Source organism: Ambystoma mexicanum, chromosome 1q, assembly GCF_040938575.1.
Source record: "Ambystoma mexicanum isolate Mex_15411 chromosome 1q, UKY_AmexF1_1, whole genome shotgun sequence".
Classification (NCBI taxonomy): Eukaryota; Metazoa; Chordata; class Amphibia; order Caudata; family Ambystomatidae; genus Ambystoma; species Ambystoma mexicanum.
The window spans coordinates 334247790-334272029 of NC_090922.1; the positions used below are offsets into that span (position 1 = coordinate 334247790).

A 24240-nucleotide genomic window follows, 5' to 3' on the forward strand; every position below is an offset into this window, starting at 1 on the left:
AAGATACATCTGGCAGCGATCTCCCAATACACCAGAACTACAGGACGGCCGTCCTTGTGGTCTCATCGACTGGTGAAGGAATTTATGAAAGGACTGTTCCGATCGTTCCCGCCGGTGAAGGCTCCAGCCCCGGCGTGGGAGCTCAATGTGGTGCTGACCAGGCTCATGGGGCCGCCATTCGAGCCCTTGCATTCGGCTCCGTTGAAGTTCCTGTTGTGGAAGACAGCGTTCCTTGTGGCCATCACCTCTGCACTCCGCATGACGCATGGGAGAGATTCAGGCCCTATCCTGCAAGCCTCCATACTTGGCTTTTCACGATCCGAGGGTGGTGCTGAGGACGCACCCCTCTTTAATGCCCAAGGTGCCGTCGGACTTCCATCTTAACGAGCCCTTGGTGTTGCCGGTTTTCTTTCCGTCGCCTTCATCGCCGGCCGAGAGGACTTTGCACTCGCTGGATGTAGCTAGAGCGCTTAAGTTCTACGTGGACCGAAAGAAGAGTTTTTGGAAGACGTCACAACTGTTTGTGAACTTTGGACCTGTGAATCAAGGGAAGGCTCTCTCGAAGGCTTCCATTTCCAGATGGCTCTCCGGCTGCATCATGCCCTGTCATCGGTTGGCCAACCGACCGTTGCCCGGCCGTCCGAGAGCCCATTCGACCAGAGCGATGGCTGCTGCTACGCCTTCTTGTCTGGTGTGCCCCTGCTGGACATCTGCAGGGCTGCTACGTGGAGGTCGACGCACACCTTCATGAGATTCTACTGCGTCGACCAGGATTCCAGGGAGGAGTCCAGAGTCGGCCAAGCAGTGCTGCGCAACTTGTTTGCCTGAAGGTGGGCCTGGTGAGGAGGTAAGAGTTGCTTAATGTTGATTTTATGTAATGCTTAATGTTGAGCCTTTTGCCACCTCCCGTGGCTGTGCATGTGTGTACTGCTATGTATTCTTATATTCATGAGCATGTGAATCCATGCCAGACCCCATGTTGGAGAAGGAACAAGTTACTTACCTGTAACTGTTGTTCTCTAGCATGGGTCTGGCATGGATTCACATGCAAACTCTCCCTCCTTCCCCTCTGCGGCTCTTCACTTGGTCATACTGCAACTTTACGTGCTACCAAATCTGAAGATGGCTGCCAGAGGAGGGGCTTATGTAGAGGGCAGTCATTGGCTGGGGGCAGTATGACCCAGAGACCAGTGATTGGTTATTAGTAGAAAGACAGTTCAGAAACGAAACTGAAACTGATTTTTTCTTTACCGAGGATTCCCAGCCTGACGACGGGGAATATTCATGAGCATGTGAATCCATGCCAGACCCATGTTGGAGAACAACAGTTACAGGGGCATCTCTGATAAAACAGCCATGATAAATGTTATTGGTTCGACTGAGATTTTGGTGCAACCAGTCTAGGTATGTCTAAATGTGGCCTGGCATGCTTTACTGTAATATGTTATCACATGTCTAGACTGGTCTACATTGTGCAGTCAATTGGACATCTTTTCATTGTGGCATGGCATTTTTAATAGCAAAGCATTCAATTAATGAAAACATTAATGTTCCAGTGCACTGTTGGTGATTTGCGTGTATTGGATTTTTGGATTGGTGTTAACCCTACAAAAGAATTGCAAATGCTCTGGCTTTTTAGCCAGTTTTTCTGAGAGTTTGAGGAGATGCCTTTAATAAGGTTTCGGGGCGAGTTTGAGGGTTTATATGCAGGGGGCTGAAGTAATGTTTCCAGTGATTTTAGGAGGGAGACTTGACAACTTAGTGGGGAAAAAGCATTTCCAATAGTTTCAGATGAGAAGTCAGGTTTTAGATAACTCGATGGAGATGAACATCGGGTTACATGGGGAGTAATACTCATCACCCCTAGCCTCTTCCTTGTTCCAGTGGCCCGCATATTCTCCCTATTGGGAACTTGATGTCAGGCACACCATCCTTACACTGAGATGAGAAAGCAGGGTAACATCATGCCATTAAGGCATAGGGAACTGGGGAAGTACCCTTTAAGGAAATGGGAGGATATGTAATCTCCTCTGCCGATGTCATTGGGTTTCCCTGAGAGCTACCTCCCCTCAGGTCGTCCTCCCTCATATAGCCACCCCCAGGGTCTGAGGGATGCTGCTGCCTCCTGGCCACATGAGGAGTTTCGGGGAAGTTCTCCCAGGGAAAGAAGTTATGACATCCTTGAATTCATCACAAAGTTGAAACCTTAAAATGTAAGGTGCCCTTAGAGTTTTCCCTTCTAGCAAATTGTCCATGACTAAACTATACAAGTATGTAATCATTAGTCTAAGGTCTTTTTACCATAATTTGAGTGAACCCATTCGTCTCATGATCATTTTCCCTTTAATTACCATGAATCCTAAATTCCCTGACCAGGGTCTTTTCTCCATGTCTTCCTGTTTGCTATTTTATTGCCTAAATCAATTTAGCAAACGCCCTGCTCGTTTGATTGTTTCCCAAAAACCATCTGTAACATTATTTTCCAGTGTCTGGGGTGTGACCCTATCAAGGATGCTTGAGCGGACGGGGACGGTGTAGGGGATCCCCGTCCCTGGCTCCTCGGTTTGTTTGGAGCCATCTATGTTGATCTCTGTCCTTCTCTCTGAAGCAGTGCTTATCCTGGGCAGGCGTCTTTTTCTATTCTTGCAGAGAATACGAAGGCCAGCATGCACCTGAATCTTCAGAAACCTGGCATGGGGCATGAAGCCTAAGGTGCAGTGCGGACCAAAGGAAAAATGGGACCACAATGTACCTGGACCCAGCCTGCTGCAAGATTGGATAATTTCTTAAATTGGATTGTACTGGCCTTTCCTCTTCCTAAGCTGAATGGAACACTAGACAAACACCCACCAACCTCGATAGTATGGGAGCTATGGGGCAGCAGCAGGAAATGGAACTGACAATGAACTACATAGGAACAGGGGAGGCCCAGGAACCCTCCCCAAACCTTGTTTGAACAGAGACCCACCCAGCACAGGAGAACATCCAAGAGCAAACAACTCTTATGGCTGGCTGCAGGAAAATGGAGACTAATAAGGGGTAGTGCTGGAGTACCTTTTGAAGACCTAAGGTATCATCCTGGAAGTCTCCTGTGAGAACTTGTACACTTAATGAAAGGTTCTCGCAAGTCTTAACCTGAAGTATCATTTCAGCTTTTCTTCCGCTACAAATGATACTTGCATACTGTGCTTTGTTGACATTACTCAGCTGGGAAAGAGCAGTGGTTTTGTGGAATCCTAATTTATTTTTTGCTGAAGATCATGCCGTTTGTGATTGCAAGCCAACATCTTTTTTTCTTTTGGTCCCTAAAACACAAGATCACAATAATTGTGAAACGGGCACACACCCTATGACATTGGAAGTATATTGTGTCCTCGTCTTTAGGGAACCATATTAATGGTTTTCTCCCTCTCCCAAATTTGGGAACGACTTGTGTATTAGGAGGGGTGTCAGTTCCTGGTCACCTGATTGGCAACATGAGACAACTACAGCTAGCAGAAGTCCTAGAGACTATTAGAGCTACTAATTGAAACCACCTGCATACCAGCAGAGCCTCCCTGATGAATGTTAGTGACAGGAAAGTGCTAGGAGGAGAACAAAAACAGAGCAACAGAACAGCAGAAGGGATCCAACCCTGTTCATACTTTTTCATTGTTTTGGGATTCAACCCTGTTAATACTTACTAACTTGTTTTTGGGATCTAACCCAGTTATTTTCTATCAGGTATAATTTGACTGGGAACTGGAGTGCAAGCCTCAACAGCCTCTTTTTTTTTTTTTCTTTTCTTAAATGGTTTACGTTGGTGAACTAAAATGCCTGGATGGATGGTCTACTTGCACAGGGATTCTAATGGGAGGGATATGGTTGTGGTGTGTAGAGGCTTGGGGACTCACAAGAGCTACTAAATGATGAATCCACATTCAGAGGCTGGTCAAACGTAACTTCTACATAACAACATTTACTGGTTTAAACGGGTGCTTTCAAATTGAGGTCTTACATTATTTTAGCACCAACAGTGAACATGCTACAAGCTTGTGGGGGTTTTGGGTGGTCGATTTGTCCTGCATATTCGGAAAGCCTATAATCTATGAGATCTTGGGATGTGTTGTCTTTTCTGCTGGAGTTGCACTAGCCGGGTTTCTGCGGCAGCAACTGGACATCCAGGCTATTTGGGGCTTTGTCTGGAATTCTTGAGTGCAGTCTACTAGAATTGTGTACATCTGGATCTTGCAGGGAATGTCAAATCAGTAGCTAACTGAGAATGCCCAGCTTAGTACAAGTGCCATGGGTAATAGAATGACTAGTTGACTGGAATTGGCGAACTGGATCGTACAGGGAATATCAAATGTGCGTAGCTTGTCCAGTGGGAGTCTACTGGAACGTCATGTAATGTAACTTGGCCTTGTATAGGCAACTCCCCCTTTTGGCTGGCTCTTGACACTTAGTTCTGCAAGAAGTGGTGCTAGTGGGAGCAGAGGGTGAGGCACAGTGCCAATCCTAATACGGAATTGCATACAGATTGTCTGTGTGCCGCAAGATGATTTATTTATCCGGCCATGTAAAATAACATGTCATAGCATGGAATGGAATGACATCTCGTAGCATTCCATTTCCTAACATAACCTAGAGTGAAAAACATACCGGGATTTAAGAGGTGATAGATTTGTTGAATAATTTAGGCTTCTGTTAATATCACGTAATGGATTAGATATGCGTGTCCAGAGTACTGATTGGGTCGAAACAACATTTTTGTTTTGGACGATGTTTTAATTGAATGGTTCTACTGTGATTTTTGTATTTATATGTGATGTTGTGATTTTGTGTGAAAAGTCATATTGTATTGACTGCAGCACATTAACAATTAAAACAAATACCGGTGTTTGTCATGCCACGTGCAAACTGTAAATATACGGAGGTTGTAAGTTTACATCTGGACTTTTTATTGAGCGCCTAAATTGCTAGTAGTACGCCGTCTTGTCAACTAATTCTACCCTGCTGTTAGCTCTGGCACAATGAAACGATTTGCAGGAGTGTTAGGGCTAGCGTAATGCCCACATTTACACTGGGGTTCGTTTCAGTGCTAGTACTTTTGCAGATGTTATTATTGCCTCAGGATCAACCATATTTGGTGATACTGCTGGGGATATGGTGGCTAGGAAAGCGAGCTTGAACTGCTGGTGTAAGCCTGCGTTCCAAACCGCCTGATATCCGGCTTTCTCCACCCCCATCTGTCCCCCCACCCTCCCTATCCATGTTTCTTTCTTTATTAACCCCCCCCTTTACCTCCACTTACCTTTTTTCGGCTGCGGCGGCCCTCGCTGCCGCAGCCACACCTTCTTCTCAGCTTCCCACAGCTGCTATGGAAAGGGAAGGCGGGGCTCTGTATAGCAATGTTGGTAAAGGATTTTCCTTCTTACAGCGGTACGTGCGCAGCATCCTGTTGTAGGATGGAAAATGGAAAACCCATTTTTTATTTTTTTTATTTTTATTTATTTTTTAGCACCCCGGGTTGCCGCTTGGGTAAGCCGGGTTGCTAATACCTTATGTACCAGTTCCACGGGCAGCACCAAGGGGTAACAGCCCTGGGCCGATGTTAAATGGCTCTCTCTTCGCTCGGGCCATTAACTGGGGCCATGAGCCGTTGCCCCCCGGTGTTGCCCGTGGAACAGGTACATTACGCCACAATGCAGATTCAGTGGCACAGTATTTGTGCTAGTGGGAAGATAAGAATTGTGCTGGTGTTTCCAAAACTTTGAATCTGTACATTGGAAAAACGTAGAAGCAATCCACATGACGTAATTAAGGTTGCAGAACAACCAGTGCAAATCTGGACACTGCTCCAGTGATATGGCAAGTTACACATGTGTCCCATAAAGAAGTTTCCAGAGGCAGGTACTAGGCGGGGGTGGTCCTGTCGGCCTGCAGACTGACTTTGGCAATCTGGGCCTTGCAGGTTAACCCAGCCTGCAAGCCAATTGCAGAAACTGCTGGTTGCTGCCTTGAGCCCCAGGACCACACTGGCGTGCAATAGCCTCCCTACGTTCTGCTGCCAGAAGGGAAAAAATGCCGGCACAGGGCAGTTATGGCTGGGAAATAATGTGTTAAGGGTGAACATAGTGGACACTACCCATGGCATGGGACCTAACGGAGGCTACAAATTATGTGCAAAGTGGGCAAAATGTAAACTAGCAATGATGTCCCCTTTGGGCATACTAGAAATCTGGGTTCCATGTGTTCATATCCCTTCAAAAATATCGCCATACAAGAATGTCGCCATATTTTTGCAGCGATATTAAACCTGCGGGGGGCACCCCCGCAATCCCAATAATATTTTAAAGGGAGCGGGGGACACCCCCCGCAATGCCCGCTCCTGTTTACCCCAAAAATGATCCCCACTGATAATATCGCCTATGGCCGTTCCCGACGACCATGTATATGGCTATATTATTGGTGGGGATAATATTACCTGATACCAAAATCTGGCATGATGTGCCAGCTTGTGGTGATGGAAACAGTCAGTGGCTTTGTTGGTGGACACAGGTAATTTAATAACTGAGCATAATGTATGTGCAAGGGCGGTTCAAATATTTAAACATTCAAAAACTGAGAAAACGATTGGGTAAATTCTCAAAAATAAAACACAGAGGATGTGCTTAATTAAATTGTGCTAGCTTTAGAAATGCGCAGGTCACCCTCTCAATGGTGATATGCATATTTTAGGTGGGCTGGGTAGCAATGCAAAAGATGTACTAGCCAACCCCCTCTTAACGATTAGGGTCTGAAGCACACACCAGATACAAATGTAATACAAGCTTCTTGCACAAAGGTGGGCCCTGAGATTCTTTCACAGTGACATGTTGATTCAAATATATTTCTATCCTTGTTTGGGGGTAGAAATGCAAGAGTGACAGCAGTGGTTCAGACCGCTGCTGTCAGTTAAAGAAACAAGCATTAGCGATACCAACAGTTTAGGCTTTTGTGTAGGCATGGCAAAGGCACTTGCCGGGCACAGCCGTAGTAGTATTAACTAACCATTGACGGTAGCATGTGCAAAATTGTGCAAATACCTGAGCATCAAACCGCAGTGCCTGGCAAATGCCTCATATTTGTACACGAGCCAAAACTGTTGTCTTTGCCAATGCTTGTTTTTAACAGGACTTCATTGAAGGACACGGATAGTGTTTATAAATCGAAGGAGACTGAAAAAAGGCATTTTCAGTGTTTCCATCAGATTTTTGGCTTTGAAAATGTGATCACCCTATGTGGAATACGCTCCTCACGATAGCAGCAGAGGAGACATATTTTCAAAGGATTGCAACTACTTTCAGGACCTGAGGATCCCGTGCCATTTTAATACATTACGATTCTAGTACTGGATCAAATTGACGGTTCTCTGTCTGGTGCCGTGCACAGAAGATCAACCCCCTATGGATCACGGCCCCTCAAGTGCTGCCGTACTTGCTGTTGCTGGCCAAGGCGGGGCTGGCACATGCCTCCATCAAAATCCATCTAGCGGCTATCTCCCGCTACACCAGAACTCCGGGGCGGTCCTCACTGTGGTCGCATCGCCTGGTGAAGGAATTCATGTAAGGACTGTTCCGCTCGTTCCCGCCGGTGAAGGCTCCGGCCCCGGCGTGGGAGCTCAATGTGGTGCTGACCAGCCTCATGGTTCTGCCATTCGAGCCCCTGCACCGCTGAAGTTCCTATCGTGGAAGACCGCCTTTCTTGTGGCCATCACCTCTGCACGACGAGTGGGAGAGATCCAGGCCCTCACCTGTAAGCCTCCATATCTGACATTCCACGAGACGAGGGTAGTGCTGAGGATGCACCCCGCTTTCATGCCCAAGGTGCCGTCGGACTTCCATCTCAACGAGCCCTTGGTGTTACCTGTTTTCTTCCCGTCGCCTTCGGCGCTGGCTGAGAGGACTTTGCACTCGCTGGATGTGGCTAGAGCGCTGAAGTGCTACATGGACCGCACAAACAGTTTTCGGAAGACATCACAGCTATTTGAGAACTTTGGACCTGTGAACCAAGGGAAGGCCCTCTCAAAGGCTTCCGTTTCCAGATGGCTCTCCGGCTGCATAATGTACTGTCACCGGTTGGCAAACCAATGTTTGCCCGGCCGTCCGAGAGCCGATTCAACCAGAGCGATCGCTGCTACTACGGCGTTCCTGTCTGGTGTGCCCCTGCTGGACATCTGCAGGGCTGCTATGTGGAGTCGACGCACACCTTCACGAGATTCTACTGCTTTGACCGGGATTCCAGGGAGGAGTCGAGAGTCGGCCAGGCAGTGCTGTGCAACCTGTTTGCTTGAAGGTGAGCCTGGTGAGGAGGTAAGAGATGCTTAATGTTGAGTTGTTAAAATGCTTAATGTTGAGCCTTGCCACCTCCCGTGGTTGTGCATGTGTGTATTGCTATGTATTCTTGTATTCATGAGCATGTGAATCCATGCCAGACTCCATGCTGGAGAAGGAACAAGTTACGTAACTGTTGTTCTCCAGCATGGGTCTGGCATGGATTCACATGCAAACTTTCCCTCCAACCCCTCTGCAGCTCTTCTCTTGGTCCTACTGCCACTTTACGTGCTACCAAATCTGAAGATGGCTGCCAGAGGGGGTGCTTAGGTAGAGGGCAGTCATTGGCTGGGGGCAGTCAGACCCAGAGACCAGTGATTGTTTCAGTTTTGTTTCTGAACTGTCTTTCTACTAATAACCAGATATTTTCTTTACCGAGGATTCCCAGCCTGACGACGGGGAATATTCATGAACATATGAATCCATGCCGGACCCATGCTGGAGAACAACAGTTACAGGTAAGTAACTTGTTCCTTATTTATAACCCGCTTAATACCCAGAGGTTTCTAAGCGCGGACCTGTGTATCGAACCTGTGTTGCTCGGTGTCGTCTTGCTTTGAAGGCGAGCACGTTGCCCCTGAGCTATCCTCCCAAGGCAAGACTCCATAAGACCAGACTCCTTCGTCTCCCAAGTGGCCTCCTTCTTCCCCCCACTCAAACAAAAAAAAAAGTCAGCCTGCGCCTTACTTCAGCACACTGCACAAACCGAAAGCCTTAATTAAAGTGTTCTTGCAAGCTCAAAGAGTTCCCATTAGGAGTGTTGGTCATGGCGAGGCATGAATGGGTGGGAATATCAGTAGGGATTAGCATGGCTATGGGCAGGCAATGCATGGGCCCCTTTGGCTCATAACCAAACACCTATACACTGTGTGTCGCTGCCTGAAATGTCGCTCCTCGTCATATGACATCCCCTCCTGTCTTTCTGTCTGTACTTGAGTCCATCTAAGGCAATCGTTTGGGCTTTATAGGTGCTGCAAGCAACATCTAATAGCCCAAACTAATAATACATGACAGGGGTCAGGAATGTTGAGAATGTTTCTTCACTCTACATCTGTTTCAAATAGGAACAGGGTAATGCCTGTGCTTTCTGTGCATCTCAATATGCCATTCTTTTTTGTATTTGAGATGTGCATTGAAATTTGCAGAAACACCCCTTTATTTGTGCAAGAAAAGGGAATCTGAATATGCACATCTGTGATGCAAGCGTTCAAATGACCTTTTTTCATAGGGGCATCTGCCAAGCATGTTTAGAGAATCTGGCTCAATATGTATTTGTGAAACTTTGTGGTGCCTTATGGTGACATTGCCATTGTGATTTGGTGTTTGTCATGGCCCCTTTGGCCATTTCGTGTCACGGAGTTCCCCCCTTCTCACCTGGGCCCGATCTTTGCTGGATTTCTTGGTCAATGCCTTCTTGCGGACGGATCGGGTCTTGAATAAGGCTGCACGAGTCTCTTCCGACTCCAGCATGCGTTCAAAGTTCCGGGATGCAACGATCCAGGAATCCGGGAAATGAAGAAAGTGCACTACTCAGCACACAAGTCCAGGAAGTAAGAAAGAAAGGAGAGGGGCTAGGAATGGAGTTAGTAGGGACAGAATCAGGGAAACACGTCTGGTCGCTACTTCGCAATAGCATTGAGACGCGCTGAGCCGCGGAGGGCGTGGTCTATTAATAGAACAGGCTACGTCCAACGTGTAGAGTGAGGAAGGTGTTTCACGGTGGACGGCCATGTTGGGAGTACCAGGGAGTGCAAGCCCCGTTGAGACAAGGACCAGGAAGTCCAAAAGGGGCGCATTCTGTAGGTCATGACATTTTGTAGCTTTCATTGGCCATTCCCTCTTCAGTCTGCTTAAAAAAAAAAAAGAGACCACCTTTTCAAGCTGGGTCTCTTGGCAATGTTTAAGTCGCTCACGATTTTAGTACGATTTGCTTCTCAAAGCATAGGCCATACGTAATTTATCATTAACAATTCTCTAAGGATTTGGGTGTCATCTACAATAATCCCACCGCTTTCTCGAAAGTTTTGAGAAGCTGTTTATTAGAATATTTTAAGGCATATTTGGATGTGAGGGGACCAGGCAGATGACTGCTCTGATTATGATGTATTCCATGGGCAGAACACACTTTTTTTTTTTTTTTTTTTTTTAATTGAGCAATTTCCAAGAAGCTTAAGAGCATTCTTATTACTGAAGCCAAGAAGCAAAAAACCAAACGCGAGTGTTTCCCTTCTATGTCTTGCTGAGATTACTGGTGGTAGCTCATCATGCTTTTCGTCCCTTGCTAATAATCCCTACCAACCCGTCAGCGCCCCATCCCCACATGACGCCCAGTGCCTCTTCCCCCAATTGTGGCCGTGCTCAGACCGCACAGGCCGCTTCTAATCCTCCTGCCCCTTGGAAAGCCATTGGAAGGATCGATGCAGCCATGGCACCCGCACATCCTGAGACAGTGTCCCCTGAATGATGTGTTCTGTGTAAAATGCGTGCAAGATTAATATTCCATTCGGTATATAGCCTTTCGGCTGCATTCTAGGAAAGCTGCACATGCGTTTTAATATGTGGTGGGTTGTTTCCTTCTGCAGTGCCATTTTAATGTGTGCTCTGAACTTCATCTCGTGCTCCCAGGAAGGACTCTCGGTGTAATTTCTCTTCTTTCTCTCTTTCCCTAAAGTCGTGTGGTGAAGACGGACCTGGAGCTGGAAGTCCTGCGCTACAGTAACCGGATCTCCAGCGAAGCCCACAAGGAGGTAATGGATTCGCCATGTGTCGAATCTTTTCTCTTATGAAACAATTCCGTGCGTAGAACGAGTCCAGCAATTTGTGATGCTTCGCAGGTAGTGCAGGACTGCAATTGAGCTCGCATTTAAAGTGCATATCGGCTCCCTGGCAATGTCTTGAAATTGCGTTCAAATTGCAATCTATTGTGCAATGAACGGTATCCCGGGCCTAACAGAACCAAATTAGCATCTGCATGTCGAGCTGTCTTCTCTAGAAGCCAGGTTCTATATGCACGCAATTAGTGTACCCATAGTGTTTTGGTAGTAGTTTGCAAAACAAATCCAGGTAAAGCTACTTCCCTGCAGTGCTCCTGCGTGTTACATTTCCAGGAAGCCCACTTATTTGTCATGTTCGATGGCTACCCCTCCCTCAATGCAATGTTTCTCTAGCACTGGTTGAGGAACACAGAAGAAAAGTAGAAAATACACCTATTTGAAGACCAATGCAAGTAATCCGTGGCTACTACAATTTTGATATAAATTCCCCTGAATAAAAAATACCTTTTCTTTCGATACAAAGAGTAACTCTCAATACCGTTTTATTCAGAAAACCAGGCAAAATATTGATCGCCACAAAATTGCTATTGGCTTCCTGAATTAATGTATCGGCGACCCACCTCTATTTGAAGCATTTCGCTGAACGTTTTAAACGAATCACTCATTTTGTTCTTACTAGGTCCTTAGACATTCAGAATGTTCCTTGTTATTAATAGTATTTATGTAGCATTGATGCATAAAGAGTCGTAGCATGCGCTATTCCTTCTTATAACCACATGAAGCCAGAGTCGCAAGACTTGACCAGACCCAAAACTGTAAATGATAAACTGACCCACTATGCTTCTGTCCAACAAGCCTCACTGATGTGACGAAGCACTTTTTACTAAGGTTTATTGTGGTGTTAAGCACCTGTTCGCTTGGGCCTATAACGACTGCACTGGGACGTTGCCACCCATTCCAACACTTGAAATGGGTGCTTAACGCCATTAGCACCTGTCCCAAGGGCTAGAGGGGGCTAATTAAAAGTATTTTCATACCCTGAATGGGACGCCTTGCGAAGTCCCGTTCGCGGAATGAAAATACTATTCAGATATAGGCGCCACCTCTGCTCTTTACATGGTGGCCTTCGGGAGTCGAGAGGAAGGAGCAGCTGTGGCGGCGAGACTGCCAGAGTCTGAAATGAGTGAAGTGGTGGTGGGGTGGAATTCTAAAACATTTTTTTTTTTAAACGGGGATGGAAGGTGGGTTGAAGATGGCGGCGGGGGGAACCGGGCATCATGCGACTTGAGGTCGCCGGTTTCAGCCTGTTTCTGGCCACCTGATGGGGGAGTCAGCCAATCAGGATGCTATTTATGTTTAACAACCTGCAGCATTGGCTGTAGGACAATCATTCTGCCACCCTCCTCCATCAAAATGGATTCAGATCAGGGCTTGGGATGATCGTCTTTCTTTTCATATAATGTTGTCTGAGGAACCCTTCTCTCGTTACATCCTTAAGTTATTGCTTATAGGCCCTCATTACAAGTCGGGCGTTAAGGGTTTAACGGCGCCATCGGCGCCGTTAACCCTTAACGCCTGATTCACACTTTAACGCCTGCTTTTTGCAGGCTTTAAAGTCCAAGGCGCTAAGCGACCTTGGTGCTAATTACGGCACCGTAATTTACAGTGCCGTAATTAGCGCCTTCCCCATCCCCATTATGCCCTATGGGGCAAAAATGGGAATGGGGAAGGGCAAATGGTGAATGGGGAATTACCGCCCCACTCACCTTGGAATGGGGCAGCAATTCCGCCATCCACCATGGCGGAATCCGGCATGGACCATGGTTCTAATAGCACCATGGTCCAGCGCTGGACTTGTAATGAGGGCCATAGTCTTTCAATCTAATTGACATAAAAGGGCTGCAGTTAAGGACGAGCAGAGTTGTGATCCATCTGTACTTGGCCAATCGTGCTAAAGATTACGATAACCAAAGTGCAATCCATCTCTTTGACACACTGATTGAGAAACTCAAAACATCCTCAAATGTCTGCCTGTCTGCAAATGTGCCACCCCGGTCCTTGTCATTATCAGCACCAAGCAATTGTGGTGCCACATGGATGTTCTGAATACAGGCGTGATTGGCATATCATTTTCACTCTCAGCAGACCATTAATTGCTTTTGGATTGTAGTGTCATATCTTCTAGACAAAATGATCAGCTACTGTAAATGAACTCACATCAAACTAAATATATCTCAATCCAAAGGGATGACATGGACACCTCAAAGAACAGTACAAAATACGTTTCATATAATTGGAGAAGAACTTGAGCGGGTAAATAGATGCCATTAACTTGAATCAACCTTCCTGCCGCAGCTATCGTGTACCTTGCAAAGAAGACATGCACCTGTGAAAGCGAGTTGAACAGTGAATGGCATTACAAGATTTTTGAAGAAATATGCAGCAAAAATGGTCATATCCTCAAAGGTGTACACTATTCTGATAGAAGTAGCAACATTTTGACTCCTCCAAGAATATACTCCCTAAATGGAAATCAGGAGTCGACAGGAGAGTTCATTGTGTCAAGAACTATCTGTAGGAATCTGTGTTGAACCTGCAGGGCATGCTTTTGAATCTCGAAAGTGCCAACATAGTCCTTTATCCTTTTGTGATTGGTAGATTGAGTACAATTAACTTGGATAGTAAAGTCAATGATTACATCTTATAGAAGCAGTATAAATCTGTCACGATGCAATATAGAAAAATGTGACCCTGTTCGTGGTAGATTGCCATATGCAAGGATGGGCTTTTTAAAAAAATGTCTGCTATCTATGCAAAACGATGCATAGATAGCAGACATTTTTTTTCTCTCAGAAAGTGGGTTCTGCTGAACAGCTCACACTTTCAAAATGATCCCTGCTGAAAAGTACAGTGCACGCATGTATTCTGCTGGCTTGGTCTACTGGCACATCAGTTTGATTGGCAGCGTGGCAGCTACAAGGTAACATGAGCCTTTCTAAAACAGCCTGCTAGAATGCAATGAATGGCAACAGTGCTGGGCTGCCTATAAAAGTACTGGCATTCATGTTCGCAAATACGGTTAATTGCATCTCTTAGTCATCTGGTGACAGTACTTCGGATCAAAATAAACACACTGTTAGCAGTATATGAGGACATGCAGTTAAAAATGCCCAAACCAAGTCATTTATATTATCCAGTTGGATTACATTCTGATCTACAGTATCTGAGCCATTGAGGTATAAGGTTGTCCTGGGAGTTCCACCCACACCAAAGGTTGGGCCTGCCCAGCATGACTTTTGTTATCTGTTGGGCAGCCTTGTCTCTTTCTGAGGACAACAGGACATACGTTCTCTAGGGTCCGGTATGAGCTGGGAGCTTTAAAGGTTCCTGTAAGGGATCAAGAGTAAGACCCAGACACAGTGGCATGTTTGTTGTTTGCTTATTTCTCAAAACAATAAAAGGGTTGGGTAAAATCCTATCTATCCCTAATCCTAAGAGGAGTTCCCTGTCCCAAACAAAACTAAGGAATGTCTGCATCAGGATGTTGAACAAAAGAGCGTCCTCAGTTGTGTGTCCAGAAACCCTAATTTGACCCTTACAATCTAAATTTAATATAATGTGCACAAGGGGATTTCTATAGACTCTGCATTCATAGCCTTTTTCCATAGTTCCTAAATATAACGTTTAAGCAAGAAATAAAGTTCTACCAGAATAATTCCTCCTGAGAGGTTCATCAAGTGACTTTATCACAGTTCCAGTGTTATTCTCAAAGTTTTAATTCACAATTACAAGGGTGATTACCCTTCCCTTGTATTTTCCCAAAATGTCTCTTAATTGTTCCAGTTCTCCAGCATGGGGTCTGGCATGGATTCACATGCTCATGAATATTCCCTGTCGTCAGGCTGGGAATCCTCGGTAAAGAAAACAATCAGTATCAGTTTTGTTTCTGATCTGTCTTTCTTAGTAGTAACCAATCCCTGATCTCTGGGTCATACTGCCCCCAGCCAATGAATGCCCTCTCCCTAAGCCCCGCCTCTGGCAGCCATCCTCAGATTTTTACCGCACGCTCAAGTGTGGGAGTCCTTGTGCTTTAGCTCTCGAGTTTTTGCTGCGTTTTCGCGCTTTTTCAGGAGATTTTCTCATTTTTTCGGTTTAATCGAGCCTCATGCTCCACCGTTTCTACTTCCGATAACGGGGACCCGTTTCGGAATTCTTCTACGCCCCTCAAGGGTGAAGTTTTCGTTGAGTTTACACTTCTTGGAGGATTCCGGAAGATCTGCGGCCTACCTCAACGGACATGGCCCAGGACGAGGGAAGCTCGACGCCCGGATCCAAGCTGTTCAGGTGCTGCCCTGGATGCGGATTACAAAACGTTTTCAAGGAGGACAAGCATTTACGATGTCTCTACTGCCTTCATGAGGACAAGACGCATGTGGAGAAGGACTGCGTTCTGCAAGAACCTTTCGGAATGGACCAAACAAGATTGTTGTTCCCGCCTCGCCGCCTGGCTGGAAAAGGGCACAGCAGGTGAGAAGGTGAAGAAAAAGTCTGAGCAGGCTTCTAAGTCCTGTGAGGGCACCCCGGCGACAGGGGCCCAACAGAAGGCCAAGCACCGCGAGTCTGCGGGCACCGGGAGCGTCGAAAGGTCGGGCTCTTTGGCTGCCAGGCAGGGCGCGACTTTCCCGGCACGTTCAACCACGAGCCAGCGCTCGGGTTCGGGGAAGAGGAAGTCCGAGGTAAGCTGCTGGAGCGGCCCTGGTCGATCTCAAAGGGGGAGCGAGGCGCTGACCCTCCCCCCAAGGCGAAGGCCCAGGACACACCTAAGGTGGCGAGGGCTTTGATCCAGCCTGCAAAAGCCTCTATTGAAGTGGTTGTTGCGACGCTGGCGAAGTCGGCTGATACTAAGCCAGTGGAATCAGCCTCTGGGCCCAGAGTATCCCTGCCACTGCGGAGGGAATCCTCTTTCCAGCCCATCGTTAAGACCCCCGTGAAGTTCCAGCCTATTGTTAAGACCCCCATGAAGTCCCCGGCGGAAAAAGAGGGGGGGCGGTGGCCATTACAGACTCGGAATCAGCCTCTGAGGAGTAGCTGGTGGAAACCGAGAAGGGCCTCAACGACAGGTTCATAGGCCTCAACGAGAGGTTCGAGAAGGTTCAATCCCAGGGGGGCGGTCCCCGCTGACGTGATCGAAGATCGCGACGAAGAGGGCCCTGTGGAGCGGCCATCCCGTCCGTCGCAGCCATTACCCGAGCCCCAGGATAGCTCGGCGGCCATTTTGTTGGCGATCCAATCCTTATGTACCGAGATAAGGACGAGATTACCACGGACCCCGATGGAGGGTCCAGAACCGGGCCCGTCGGGAAACCCTCCGAACAAGCGGAGGAGAGTCCACCCCTCTCTGCCTTTCGTGCCCGCGAGGCCTGTGGACCCCTCATCCCCCTCGCCGGACCCTAGAGGATACGGCGACGGATACAGCGACGGGGACGGACGACGACGGCGGCCATGAAACAGCGGACATCCCGTCATCACCCCCCCTCGGGCTTCTCCAGCCGACGAAATTGGCTCCTTTCACACCATGATAACCAGGGCATCCGAGCTCTTCCAGCTCTGCCCAGAAGAACAAAAAAAGGAAGGGTTTCTTTACCAACGATCAGAGGCCAAGAGGAAGACGGTCCTCGCGGTGCCTTTGCTCGACGACATCTGGGACGAGGGGCTTGCTGTCCTCAAGAACCCTTCCACGACACCCGCCAAGAGGGACAGGTACGAGAAGAAGTACCGAGTCCCCGATGCCGCCCCCTTGTGCCTCAGGGCCCAGCCCACGCCGGACTCTGTCGTCTCGGCAGCGGCTAAGAAGAAAGCAGCGGGTGCGGTGGCTTCAACTTCTACTTCCCCACCGGACAGCAAGGGCAAGAAGTTGGACTCCATGGGACGACGAGTCATCTCGGCGGCGACGACGATTAAGACGGCCAATGCCTTAGCGATCATGGCCCGCTACAACAGGGAGCTCTGGTTCAAGATAGCTCCCCTGCTAGACTTTCTACCTGACGACGAGGGCAGAGGCCCTACAAATTCTGCAGGAAGGCGAGGTGGTGTCGGATCACGCCATAACGGTGGCAACGGACAATGCCGATACCGGATTTCGCCAATTGGGCAACGGAGTTTGCCTCCGACGACGACGATGGCTCAAGGCGACAGACTTTCGCCAGGACGTCCAGACCAGAGTGTTGGATATGCCGTTCGACGGCAACAACCTTTTTGGTAAAGCTGTGGACGAGTCTCTCCAGGCCTTCAAGACCGACTCGGAGACAGCCCGGGCCCTAGGGGTACTTCAACGACGACAGCTCTTTCGGAGCTCCGGAGGCAGACAGGGTGCCTCCAAAGGATCCAGCGGTGGCTCTTCCACTTACCGCCAGATGGCCCGCTCCTCTTCCCAGGAGGCCTACAGAGGTCACGCCAAGCAAGGGGGATCCCGCCGTCGTCGCCAAGGATGCCAAGGCGGCCTCCAAGCAGGACTGACCCGGCCGTGTCGTCGGGCCCCCACCGAAGCACCCCGGTGGGAGGCCGGCTGACGAAGTTCGTCAGAGTGTGGGAGTCCATCTCCACCGACCGTTGGGTGCTGGACACCCTGGCCAACGGGCACTCGCTGGAATTCCGAAAGAAGTGCCCTACCGTTCCTCCCGTGGCCAGGAAGGAGAATCACGTCCCTCAACTGCTGTTGGAGGTAAGAGCGATGCTCAAGAAAGGTGCCATTGAACTCATCCCCAGGAGGCTCCAGGGCTCCGGAGTGTACTCAAGGTACTTCCTCGTCAGAAAGAAGACAGGCGGTTGGCGCCCCATCCTGGACCTGTGTCAGTTAAACAAATACATCAAGGCGCAGAAATTCAGGATGGTCACCCTCCAGCACGTGCTGGGACAGCTGGAGGAGGGCGACTTCCTATCGTCGTTGGACCTGGAGGATGCTTACTTCCACATCCCCATTCTAAAGGGGCACAGGAAGTTTCTCAGGTTCGTGGTTCAGGGACGCCACTACCAATTCAGAGCCCTACCCTTCGGATTAAAGTCGGCACCCAGGGTATTCACCAAGTGCCTGGCACCAGTGGCGGCGCGGCTGCGCCTGCAGGGGATCCACGTCTACCCCTACCTGGACGACTGGCTAATCCGGGCAAGGACAAGAGAACTCGCCGTCGAACACACAGCGAGGACCGTCCAGCTGCTCACGGAACTGGGGTTCGCCATCAACTACCCCAAATCCCACCTGGTTCCGTCACAAGTAGCACTGTTTCTGGGAGCAAAGCTCAATACAGTGGGGCAATTGGCCTCCCCGTCAGAGGAGAGGACGAAGACCATCCTGGGCAAGGTGCGGCGCCTGCTAGCCACGAATGTGGCCAGTGTGAGGTCCATCAAGTCCCTCCTCGGGATGATGTCCTCATGCATCTATCTGGTACCCCTTTGCAGACTTCGGATGCGTCCGCTACAGGAGTTCCTCGACGCCCGCTGGTTTCAGGCGACGGGCTGCTTCAAGGACAGGATCCCTCTCGACGAGGAGTTCCGTCAGGTGATCCTATGGTGGGGTACCCCTGCTCACCTCTCTACAGGCACGGACTTTCAAACCCCAGCGTTTCAGGAGACGGTGACGACAGACGCCTCTCTGGAGGGTTGGGGGGCCCACACCGGAGAACTCCACGCAAGAGGCCTTTGGCTCCTGGAGGAGAGGTCTCTCCACATCAACATTCTGGAGCTGTGAGCAGTCTTCTGGGCGCTCAAGTCGTTCCTTCCGTCCCTCAAGGACAAAGCGGTGAGGATCTTCACCGACAACACCACCACAATGTTCTACATACGGAAGCAGGGGGGCACCAGATCCCCAGCCCTATCCAAGGAGGCCCAGGATCTGTGGCACTGGGCTGTCGCCCAGGGGGTGTTTCTGGTTCCCTTCCACTTGGCAGGAATAAAAAACACCATTGCCGACTCACTCAACAGGGAGCTGCGCTTGTGCCACGAGTGGGAACTACGTCGGGACCAGGTGGATTGGCTCTTTCGACGATGGGGCAAACCCCAGATCGACCTTGTCACAATGGCGACAAACTCCAAGTGCCAGAGGTTCGCCAGCAGGTTCCCGCAGCCGAGGAGCATGGGCGATGCTTTCTCGTTCCCCTGGGACGGCCTGTTTCTATACGCGTTCCCTCCGTTGCCGTTGCTGCTCCGCCTCATCAACCAGCTCAAGAAGTCCAGGTGCAGAATGATCCTCGTTGCACCGGCGTGTCCGAGGCAGATCTGGTTCCCAGACCTTCTGGACTTGTCAACGTCCCCACCAGTCAAGCTGCCGGCGGACGCGGATCTTCTCTTCAGAGAAGGAGGTGCCATTCTCCATCACGACCCACAGTCGCTGAACTTGTAGGCCTGGCTCCTACAGCACTAGAGTTTGGAGGGTACGATATCCCGGCTGACTGCAGAGAGGTTCTTGCAAAAGCCAGGGCGTCCTCAGTGTTACGGTCATAAGTGGAAGAGGTTCTCTGTCTGGTGCCATGCACAGAAGATTAGCCCTCTGCGGATGACGGCCCCTCAAGTACTGCCGTACCTACTGTCGCTGGCCAAAGCTGGTCTGGCTCACGTCTCCATCAAAATCTGGCTGCCATCTCCCGATATACCAGGACTACGGGACGGGCGTCCTTGTGGTCTCCTCGCCTGGTGAAGGAATTTATGAAGGGACTATTCCGATCGTTCCCGCTGGTGAAGGCTCCTGCCCCGGCGTGGGAGCTTAATGTGGTGCTGACCAGGCTCATGGGGGGGCCCCATTTGAGCCTATGCATTCGGCGCCTTTGAAGTTCCTGTCATGGAAGACAGCGTTCCTCGTGACCATCACCTCCGCACGACGAGTGGGAGAGATCCAGGCCCTATATTGCAAGCCTCCATACTTGACTTTTCATGACACGAGGGTGGTGCTGAGGACGCACCCCTCCTTCATGCCCAAGGTGCCGTCGGACTTCCACCTCAACGAGCCCTTGGTGTTACCAGCTTTCTTCCCGTCGCCTTCGACGCCGGCCGAGAGGACTTTGCACTCGCTGGATGTAGCTAGAGCGCTGAAGTTCTACGTGGACCGCACAAAGAGTTTTCGGAAGACGTCGCAACTGTTTGTGAACTTTGGGTCTGTGAATCAAGGGAAGGCTCTCTCGAAGACTTCCATTTCCAGATGGCTCTCCGGCTGCATCATGCACTGTCACCGGTTGGCAAACCGACCGCTTCCCGGCCGTCCGAGAGCCCATTCGACCAGAGCGATCGCTGCTACCACGGCGTTCCTGTCTGGTGTGCCCCTGCTGGACATCTGCAGGGCTGCTACGTGGAGGTCGACGCACACCTTCACAAGATTCTACTGCGTCAATCAGGACTCCAGGGAGGAGTCCAGGGTCGGCCAAGCTGTGCTGCGCAACCTGTTCGCCTAAGGTGAGCCTCGTGAGGAGTTAAGAATTGCTTAATGTTGAGTTTTGGATGTAATGCTTAATGTTGAGCCTTTTCCACCTCCCGTGGTTGTTTATGTGTATACTGCTATGTATTCTTTTATTCTTGAGCATGTGAATCCATGCCAGACACCATGCTGGAAAAGGAACAAGTTACTTACCTGTAACTGTTGTTCTCCAGCACGGGTCTGGCATGGATTCACATGCGAACCCTCCCACCTACCCCTCTGTGGCTCTTCACTTGGTCATACTGCCACTTTGCGTGCTACCAAATCTGAGGATGGCTGCCAGAGGCGGGGCTTAGAGAGAGGGCAGTCATTTACTGGGGGCAGTATGACCCAGAGATCAGTGATTGGTTACTACCAAGAAAGACAGATCAGAAATTAAACTGATACTGATTTTTTCCTTACCGAGGATTCCCAGCCTGACGACAGGGAATATTCATGAGCATGTGAATCCATGCCAGACCCATGCTGGAGAACAACAGTTACAGGTAAGTAACTTCTTCCTTCTTCACACGCTGTATCTTCCAATTGCTTTCTGGGGGTATCGCTCTACCCATCTTCAGTTAGTGCTCTTCTTTATGTCCAAAAAGAGGTTGAATTCTTCTTTTTTGTATTAGTTTGACACTTTTCCCAACTTCAGGTTCACTTCCCTTCCCACTTCTGGTTTACTCTCCTGCCAGGATATCGCACTATTTTGCAAAGTTCACTTCCCCTGGATTTCTCTCCTGCGAGGATGTCACACTGTTTCACAAAGTTCCCAGCTTTTTTTTTCATATAAATATAAGCAATCGTATAAAGATAAAATATGAATGTAAAAACAACAATTATATCAGCTAAACAAATTACATTAGACTCCAGATACCCTGAATGACAATACACAACACAGACAGACATCAACACACATTCACACAATCACTATCAGCTAAACACATAACATCACTTCCCAAACCTTAATTCCACAAATCTAGAGGTTCAGATTACCCGTATAAATCATTGAATGACGTCCACTTCCCAATATAATCTTCAACTATATCTGGTTTTTAATTGAAATCTTCTCATAGTTCGACAAGACCTGTAATTCACAAATCCAATCATCTACCTGTGTTTTTTCTGTGTTTTCCACACTTTCATTATTTGCTAGCCACTATCAACGACCCATCTATCCATTGGCTACTGAACTCCTGGTTTTCTCTTCTGCCAGGATGTCACACAGTTTTCACAAAGTTCACTTCTCCTGGGGGTTTGAGCCCCAGCCTCACTAGTTGTCTGGTTCACTAACCTACCATGGCTTTTCAATTCTCCCAACTACTTTCCTTGTTATCCACGAAACAATAATTTCTACACCAACCATTTCTCATTTCGTTTCTGCTTTCACTTCTTCCTTCAGATATGGGGTCCTCAACCCTTTTCCAGCACTATTCGGACTCAACCCAATTCCTGTTTTGAAACATTGGGTGACCAACCCTTTCCTAATATTGATTGCATCTGCATCAACTTCTTCAATGGTGTTACTTAACACAACACATGCACACGCTCTGGGAACCATTTGCTTTCTCTGGGCTTACCGGGCGGCTTCAGTGTTCCTCGTGTCTTCCCTTCTCCGGGTCGCGGATTCTGCGTGCTTTCTGTGAGCCAGTAACTTTTGCTTTGCCCTCCTGTGCTGTGCATGGCTCTCGCTGCTTCAGGCCCTCATAAGCTTCCTTCAATTTACCTCTCATGCACACTATCCATGTCAGCCTCAGCGCTGCTTCTGGCAGCCTGATTGTCCTTGGTGTTCTGACCGGCGTCAGAGCAAGTCACCAACAGAACCAGCCTCTGCCTCTCTTTGTTCTGGTGTTCTCTCAGCTGTGTGAACTTTAAACTTCCTGGTACGGCGTAACGCTTTCGGAAGTCTAGAATGCAGAATTTGCCTTACCGCTTCTGGTCTTTTTCATTACTCCATCCCTCTTCCTCCGTTCAGTACTGCAAAGGGGGGAAGGCACATACAGTGTTTGACTGCAGGAAGGTGGTATTTCTTCATCTATACCACAATAAGCCATGTATGTATGTTGAAGAGGCATGTTGCAGAGGCATATATGTGTCATTGGGAATATGACTGCTAGACTATTTTGATCTAGTATTCTTTTGTTTGTCTGGAGTTCGTCTTCCCCTATCTGGTCCTCCCGCAGATAGCCACCCACAGGGTCAGAGTCGGTTAGCTTCTGCCTTTCCTTCGCCACATAGGAGAAGCTTCCCTGCAGAGAATCAGTGACAATATTGCTAGATTTGTCACAGTCCTATCCGAAATTGTAGGAAGATTTTGATCTGAGGCAAACTGGGGATAGTGGGAAGGACAGTGTAGCTGGAAGAAGATTAACGCACTGGGGAAGGGACCAGCCATTTTGCATTTGATAGGCTCAACTGCCTTCCTGCGACTCCCCTAACTTCCTGCATACACAGCATTCTGGGAGTTGACACCAAATGGAATAGCCTGTTTTAGAAAAGCCAGGATTGGCTCCTTAAAGAAGGCTTGCTGTAGACCAGTCTGCTGTGGCATAGTGACTGCATAAGGGCGGGGGGGGGGCACTAAATTAAAAGGAATTATCTTTGATAAACTTGAGAAATCCACTTTGAATCATCTTGAAACCACCTTGGACCGATAGCATTGTTGAGCATTGGGTATAATAGGCTGTCCAAAGTTCCAACCATTGAGTAAAGACAACTACCTCCAGGTAGGGTGCAGAATCTCTCCTTAACCATCTCTGGCGAACGTTTGAGATGACCTCTTGGAGAAATGCCCGACTGCTGCTGGGCACTGGTATCCAGGACTCTTTCGGCTGAGTGGATTGACAGCCCTTGAAGTGTTCCTTGCAACCCCCTTGAATGAGAAGGGAAGAAGACACACCTGCATTTTCTCAGATACCCAGTAACGGATCCTCACTGTACCCTAAACACTGAAAGGCTCTTCTGTTGGCCATCCCTGCAGTTTTGAGCTGCTTTCAGCTGCTAGGAGTGCTCCGAATGCCTCTGAGCAACTTCAAAGTCCGAAGGGAGCTGCTTTTGACACTCAACCTGAGCCACTTTGCGCACATCGATTTACATTTATCCAAACAGTGGCCTCTCCCAAGCTTCTTTGGGCCACAAGCCATTGCCGCTTGTTGAACTGCACCCCTTTGTTGTTTCCAATCGAGCCAGCTCATCGCTGAATCTGGATCTCTGCTTTCCTTGCATCTAGACCCAATTGAACCATCAAGCAAGGGCAACTCGACATTGCTTGCCTGTCCCAAATTTCTTTTGGTCACGAGCACTTGCTTCTTGTCGAACTGCATCGCTTGTTGAAACCTGGCTCGATGCTGGGAATGTACTGAAAGAAGATACAGTTATATATCCTTGGTTCTGTCCCCCTCATGCTTTAAAGACATGTATTCTTGAGCATTTGGATGCGTTTCACTTTTCTACAAGACCTTTTTACCTGCCTTGTTCTTCCATACCCAAGAGTGTACCTTTCTCCCAGAGTCTCCCTTCTTTGTGTATCTGATCACAATGGTGGATTGCTAGTGTATGTAGTAGTTTCTGACCCATTATAGTTTAAAGTCTTCTTTTTATGGAAACTTGTTTGGACATTTTTATGTTGGTACTTGCTGTACTTGTATAGTTTTGCATGCTTTCATGCAGA

General features: G+C 48.6%; 1 protein-coding gene across 1 annotated transcript in view; it reads left to right on the forward strand.

Annotated features, from left to right (window-relative positions):
- The window catches only part of PEPD (peptidase D), a 1156120-nt gene that overhangs the window by 481935 nt on the left and 649945 nt on the right, over positions 1 to 24240 (forward strand). The window contains exon 8 of the mRNA XM_069639310.1: positions 11026 to 11101. Coding sequence (XP_069495411.1) covers positions 11026 to 11101 — 76 coding nt within the window. The remainder of the gene's footprint in view (positions 1 to 11025; positions 11102 to 24240) is intronic.